The sequence below is a fragment of the Nematolebias whitei genome, chromosome 1, assembly GCF_014905685.2.
Source record: "Nematolebias whitei isolate Nwh7 chromosome 1, NemWhi1, whole genome shotgun sequence".
NCBI classification, from domain to species: Eukaryota; Metazoa; Chordata; class Actinopteri; order Cyprinodontiformes; family Rivulidae; genus Nematolebias; species Nematolebias whitei.
This window is the reverse complement of record NC_056498.1, coordinates 43197971-43205702: the sequence shown is the minus strand read 5'-3', so window position 1 is coordinate 43205702 and position 7732 is coordinate 43197971. Positions and strand designations below refer to the sequence as shown.

At 45.9% G+C, this 7732-nt stretch overlaps 1 protein-coding gene across 1 annotated transcript in view; it reads right to left on the bottom strand.

Moving 5' to 3' along the window:
• LOC119419435 overlaps positions 1–7732 on the bottom strand; it is a gene marked incomplete at its 3' end in the record, with an annotated part of 25929 nt that overhangs the window by 6334 nt on the left and 11863 nt on the right. The window contains 3 exon segments of the mRNA XM_037686776.1: positions 2416–2518; positions 2610–2716; positions 2797–2861. Of these exon segments, the coding sequence (XP_037542704.1) occupies positions 2416–2518; positions 2610–2716; positions 2797–2861 (275 nt within the window).

The window sequence follows — 7732 nt, the reverse complement described above, 5'->3', positions numbered from 1 at the left end:
GACTCAGAAACAGAGGTGGACTCTGGAACAGAGGTGGACTCAGAAACCGAGGTGGACTCTGGAACAGAGGTGGACTCATGCTGGTGAAGATTCTCAGTCATCCAGGACATGAAGAATTCAAAAAGCGTTCAATACAAAAACAACTGGACTTTATTTGTAACAGAAGACGTTTCGCTCCTCATCCGAGGAGCTTTCTCAATTCAAAGAGCAGAGAGTGAGAGATTCAGGTTATAAGGCTGAGTGAGATAAGACACACACACATATGTAGATTGGCAGTTCACACCTAAACAAACTTAACAGTAAGAGTCTTTTGTTCCTCTAATTCACAGACGAGGCCCCTTTGTTTCCATCAGGTGTGAAAACCGGCTGGGAATCTGTCTTAAAGTTGCATTATAGGTTTTTGAAAGTGGAAATCTGAGGCCTCCTCCTCTGTTAAGAGACGGCTTTTCTCTTTTTACATAAATTGCTTCCTTCACCTCCCTCTCAAACCATCTGTGTTCTCGGTCCAAAATGTGCACATTTTGGTCCTCAAAAGAGTGTCCCTTATCTGTGAGGTGGAGGTGAACAGCTGAATTTTGTCCAGAGGAGGTGGCTCTCCTGTGTTGAGCCATGCGTCTGTGAAGAGGCTGTTTAGTTTCTCCAATGTAGAGGTCTGGACAGTCCTCGCTGCACTGGACCACATACACTACACCACTCTGTTTGTGTATGGGTGTCTTGTCTTTAGGGTGGACCAGCCTCTGTCTGAGAGTCCTGCTGGGTTTGAAATGTACTGGGATGTTGTGTTTGTTGAAGATCCTTCTGAATTTCTCTGATACTCCAGCAACATAAGGGATGACAATGTTTTTATGTCTGTTGTTCTCCTTTTTCTGTTTATTGGTGTGTTTTGTAGATTTCCTCGCTGACTTGACAAAAGCCCAGTTAGGATATCCACATGTTTGAAGAGCTTCTTGAACGTGTTTCAGTTCCTTTTCCTTCCCTTCTGTCTTCGTGGGGATGCATTCGGCCCGATGTTGTAAAGTTCTGATGACAGAGTTTGTGGTCCAGTGGATGGTGGGAGTCAAACAGAAGATACTGGTCTGTGTGGGTTGGTTTTCTGTAAACTTCAATGTTGAGGCTGTCCTCTCTCTCCATCTGAACCAAACAGTCCAAAAAAGGCAGTTTGTTGTCGTTTGCATCCTCTCTGGTGAACTTGATGTTATCGACCGAGTTAGTGTCTGGTGAACGCTTCCATTTCCTTGGCTTGGATTTGGAAACAGGTGGACTCTGGAACAGAGGTGGACTCAGAAACAGAGGTAGACTCAGAAACCGAAATGGACTCTGGAACAGAGGTGGACTGAGGTGGACTCTGGAACAGAGGTGGACTGAGGTAGACTCTGGAACAGAGGTGGACTCTGGAGCAGAGGTGGACTGAGGTAGACTCTGAAACAGAGGTGGACTCTGGAACAGAGGTGGTGTCATATCTGTTGAGCAGGAGGTTCAGGAGGAGAACAAAAGGAGAAAGGTAACAAACAGAGGCCTGACAGTGGACCTCTGACCCGGTTCTGTGAAGAGATCCCTGAGGTTAGATGAGGAGCAGCAGGAGTAGAGCATCTGTGTCGAATGGAAGAGAAAAGGCTGACAGGGGGAGCACAGATGGAACAGGTTGATCTCAAACCTGGACCCGTCTCTGGGACTGGATGCAGGGAAATGGTCCAGGTTTAAACAAGAAGAATGTGGACCCTAAACACACTGAAAGACTTCTTTAAACCAAACAGCACAAAAACATTTACAGTCCAACGTTTCTATCCGTTCTTGACTGACATGAACTTTATGGTCCTTTTGGTCTTTAACGGTTCTTAAAAACCGTTTTTTAACGGCAGTGGTTTTTAAATTGTCTGAATTTATCGAGGACTTTCTCTGATCCAGGGTCTAAATTATACAAACAGGCTCAAATATTTACATACGCTCACCTGAATGTGTTGAAAAGTGATTCTGAAGGTTCTAGAATGTCTCTTAATTTGACAAGGTCTGAAGACTTCCTGTTAGTGGTCAGGACTGAGCGCGGCTCATACTTTTGCTCTCTGCAGAAATTAACCAGTCACATGTGTTGTTGTATTTTTAATGTCGTGAACAGTGACTGCAGAAACTGTTTTCCAGAACCTTAAGTGACGCTGCAAGCTTTGATGTTTAATTAAAACTTATCTCAATGAGAATCACAGAACCAAAACTCCACACTTTAAAAGAGGGCGGGGCTCTGGATGCCATGGGGTGCATGGACACATGTGAGACATTCATGTCCTTGATGAGGACAGAAACCTCTGATCTCGACCTGTACACTGTTACATTATGAGCAGAAGTCCTGCAGCAGAAACCAGGACTGGATGACCAACAGGTCCCAGAGAAAAACCAGCCTCTGAACCAGTGTTCAGTTCTTACCTTGCAGCGGGCGTTGGGTCCGTAAGTGTCTTCAGCTCCGAGCACCTGGACGTTGACGGCATTGAAGTCGTCCAGTCCGAGCTGGTGAAACATCCGTTTGGTTCTTCATGAAACAACAGAACTGGGATTAGACCTCACAGAGCCCACCGGGACACGAAGACGAGAATAGGAGGACTGAGTGCTGGTCCTCACACCGTTTGATGATGCTGTCTGCTGTTCTCCTGGACTTCTCTGCTGCCCTCGGGCCCCCGACAGGACACACCGCCGTCGCTCTGAAACCGTCCATGTAGGTGGCGCACACCTGGAGGACGAAGGTGGACAGGAGGACATCAGGACTACAGTCTGACAGGATGAGGCCATGAGGTTCTGCTGATGTTTCACCTTGTAGTCGTGAGATGGAGGGAAACCTCTGGCCCCGCTGACTCTGACGGCTCCTCCTTCCACTCCTGCACACAATAAATAAACCTTCAGATTATAATCCTGACTCATCCACAGTACAGATTGTTAATATTCTTATTTTGGCTTTTCCCTCTTCAGGGGCTTCCACAGAGAGTCCTCCTCCATCTCGCTCAGTCCTCTGTGTCCTCTGTCCTCACTCTGTCCTCTCTCCAACCACCTCCATGTCCTCTCTAACTGCATCCATATGTCTCCTCTTTGTCTTTTTCCTGCAGCTGCATTTCTAACATCCTTCTACCAATATACCCACTGTCCCTCCTCTGGACATGTCCAAACCACTGTCCCTCCTCTAGACATGTCCAAACACCATCCCTCCTCTGGAAATGTCCAAACCACTGTTCCTCCTCTGGACATGTCCAAACCATCTCAGTGTGTCCTCTCTAACTTTATCTCCCAGTTGTTCAACCTGTGCTGTACCTCTGATCATCTCATTCCTGATCTTCTCCATCCTTGTCTCTCCTAAGGAGAACCTCACCATCTTCATTTCTGACACTTCCAGTTCTGTCTCCTGTCTTTTTGTCCATGTCTCTGTCTCCAGACCATACAACATAGCTGGTCTCACCACTGTCTTGTAAACTTTTCCTTTGACCTTTGCTGACACCCTTTTGTCACAAATCAATCCTGAAACTTTTCTCCAACACTCCATCCTGCCTGGACTCTCTTCTTCACCTCTTTACCACATTCCCCATGTTCCTGGACAGTGGACCCCAAGTCCTTGAAGTCCTGCACCTCTTTTTCTCTTCTTCACAACAACAGTCATTCTACACACAACCATCCGATGCTGTCTGGCCACGCTCTCCCCTGCCACAACCTTACAGTCTCCAATCTCCCTCAGGTTTCCTCTTCTACACAGAATGTAGTCGACCTGCATACTCCTTCCTCCACTCTTATAGGTCACTCTATGCTCCTCCCTCTTATGGAAATAGGTGATGACTACAGCCATTTCCATTATCTTGCTAAAATCCACCACCATCTGTCCTTCCTGGTTTCTTTCCTTGACACCAAACCTACCCATCACTTCCTCATTCTCTGTTTCCTTCACCAACATGTGCATTCAGGTCTGCTCCCATCACCACTCTCTCCTCCCTGGGAATACTCTCTATCACTTCATCCAGATCTTTACAAAATGTATCTTTCTTCTCCACATAACATAAAACCTGTGGAGCATAACCGCTGATGATGTTTAGCATCAGACCTTCTACTTTTACCTTCAGGCACATCACCCTATCTGACACTCTTTTCACCTCTACTACATTCTTTACCAACTCCTCCTTCAGGAACAGCCCTACTTCATTTCTCTTTCTATCCACACCATGGTAAAACAGGTTGAACCCTGCTCCAATGCTGCGAGCCTTGCTGCCCTTCCACTTGGTCTCTTGGACACATAAAACATCTACCTTCCTTCTCAGCATCATGTCAGCCAGCTCTCTACCTTTGCCTGTCATTGTCCCCACATTTAGAGCTGCAACCCTCAGTCCTACATTTGTCACTGTCCTCTTCTCCCTCTGTCTCTTTCTCTACAAAGAAATAATCTGTTTGAAGAGTTTCAGTCAGGGTTTAGAGCTCATCATAGCACAGAAACAGCACTAGTAAAAGTAACTAATGATTTTCTCATGGCCTCAGACAATGGACTTGTGTCTCTACTGGTCCTGTTAGACCTCAGTGCTGCATTTGATCCAGTTGATCACAATATTTTACTACAGAGGCTTGAATATGATGTTGGGATTACAGGAACAGCTCTAAAATGGTTTAAATCATATCTATCTGATAGATTCCAGTTTGTAAATGTAAATAATAAATCTTCATACAACAAAGTTAGTCATGGAGTTCCTCAGGGCTCAGTGCTTGGACCAATACTCTTTACTTTATATATGCTTCCATTAGGTAAAGTTATTAAACAACATGGGATAAATTTTCATTGTTATGCTGATGACACAATTATATTTGTCCATTAAACCCAATGAATCCAATCAGCTACTTAGACTACAAGCATGTCTTAAAGACATAAAAACCTGGATGACCCTTAATTTTCTCCTGTTGAACAGACAAGACTGAGGTTTTGGTTTTTGGACCTGAGCACCTTAGGAATGAATGTTTCAGTCTTTCTCCCTCCTTAGATGCATTAATCTGTCCTCCAGCTGTAATGTTAAAAATCTTGGTGTTATTTTTGATCAGGACATGTCTTTTATCCCCCACATTAAAAACGTTACTAGAACCTCCTTCTTCCACCTGCGTAATATCACTAACATTAGAAACATCTGATCTAAAGATGATGCAGAAAAACTGGTCCATGCATTTGTCACGTCTAGACTGGACTATTGCAATGGTTTATTATCTGGGTGTCCAAATACTTCTTTAAAACGTCTTCAGTTGATCCAAAATGCTGCTGCCAGAGTCTGAACTGGAGTTACTGGGAGAGATCATATCTCTCCAGTTTTAGCTTCTCTCCATTGGCTCCCTGTCAAATCCAGAATAGAATTCAAAATCTTACTTCTAACCTACAAAGCTCTCAACAACCTAGCTCCATCTTATATTACAGATCTTATTGTTCCATATTTTCCCAACAGAGCACTTCACTCTCAGACTGCAGGTTTACTTGTGGTTCCTAGAGTTTACAAAAACAGAATGGGAGGAAGATCTTTCAGTTCTCAGGCTCCTCTCTTGTGGAACCAACTTCCAGTTTCTGTCTGTGAGGCTGACACATTGTCCAGTTTTAAAACTGGGATTAAGACTTTCCTTTTTGATATATCCTATAGTTAGGGTCGGCTTGGGTTTCCTGAGCTGTCCCTTAGTTCTGCTGCTATAGACTTAAAAGACTGCTGGAGGACAAACTGACCACACTTTTCTCTCTGCTACTGTCTTTACTTACTCTGCTCAACCTGTTTTGTATTTGTAATTATTTTTTCTATCCTTAACATGTTTTTTTTGTCTTTCAGGTACACCTGGACCTATATCTGGACCTGGACATATACCTGGACCTATATCTGGACCTGGACGTATATCTGGACCTGGACCTATATCTGGACCTGGACTTATATCTGGACCTGGACTTATATCTGGACCTGGACCTATATCTGGACCTGGACTTATATCTGGACCTGGACCTTTATCTGGACTTGGACCTTTATCTGGACCTGGACCTATATCTGGACCTGGACCTATACCTGGACCTACATCTGGACATGGACCTATATCTGGACCTGGACGTATATCTGGACCTGGACGTATACCTGGACCTACATCTGGACATGGACCTATACCTGGACCTACCATTCTGTGTTGGTCTGTCTCTCCTTCCTGTCCTCTCAACCAGCCGGTCAGAGCAGATGGTCTCTTGTCCTGAGCTGGTTCTGCTGGAGGTTTCTTCCTGTTAAAGGGAGTTTTTCTTCCCACTGTCTCCACTGTGCTTGCTCAGGATGGGAGACTGCAACGAAGCCAAGATTCATCTTGTCTGCTGGATTCCTTAGATAGAGAACTTTACTAACTGGCTTTTATGTGAATGTTCCTGTAAAGTCCCTGAGACAACTTGTTGTGATTTGGTGCTTTATAAATAAACTGAACTGAATCGTCTCCTGACATGTTTCCCTCCTCGTGGTCTTCAACTAACACTAGCACAATTTCCACCGACACCGTTTGTCAACAGCACCGGTGGTGGTCTTTGTTAACCCGGGCCTCGACCGATCCGGTACGGTTTAGAATACCATTATAAATAATAATGTATAATAAAATATAATCCTGACTTGTCCAGATTACAGATTATAAATAATATAATCTGGGAACAAGGATTGTGTTTACTCCGTGTTCAGAGTTTTATCAAGTTATAAACGGATCATAATAAAAATACGTGGCCCTGATGGTTCTGTGAACCCGCTTGGGTCTCCTCCTCCTGTCCATAGCATCCTGTCAGCCTGAGAACAGCTCCCTCTGTGCTGTTCACCTCAGTTTGACCCCAACTTCAGAACCAGCCCCGACCCGTCCTGGGTTCTGCCTCCCTCGTGTGTAAAGATAAACAGCTGATCACAGACACGGCTCAGAGTCCAAAAGTCTCAACTACATGAAAATATTTACGTTTTTACAGAAACAGGAACTACAAGCTCTGCTCCGACTCAACCGGGCCGCTGGTTTACTGGTGTTTTAAGATAAATGGGCTCTTGGGGGGGGGGGGGTGTTGGAATTCAACCCAGTTTTCAGCAGCAACTTTTCCTACACCAACATGAAGCGAGGACCTGGTTCAGGTTCTGCTCACAACACGGTACATCTGTCAGTGTTCCCCTGGTTAACTGTCATGGAGGGGTGCTCATCTCATCCATGGTTTATGTTGACGGGGGGACGGGGACTTGTCTGAACGCAGCTTGAACCAACAGTTTTGGAGCGGGGGGGGGGGGGGGGGTCAGCTTGAGAGAAGAGGCAATGTGAGCTCTGCCTTTAGCTTTTAGCTCAAGAGCCTGTGTTTCGCACCGCTAGCTTAGTGCTAGCTTAGTGCTACGTCAGAGCCGGCGGGTGGGGAGGTGGGGGGGGCAGGTTCAGTTCGGTAGGTGGGGTGCTCAGTTCTGTGGACGGGGTGGGGCACCCCGCTTGTATGATGGTAGAGGAAACACTGCTGTCATCTAACACGGGCTGGCCAAAGTAATGTGCACGGACAGGACAGACAACGTGCACGGACAGGACAGACAACGTGCACGGACAGGACAGACAACGTGCACGGACAGGACAGACGACGTGCACAGACAGGACAGACGACGTGCACAGACAGGACAGACGACGTGCACAGGCAGGACAGACGACGTGCACGGACAGGACAGACGACGTGCACGGACAGGACAGACGACGTGCACGGACAGGACAGACGACGTGCACAGGC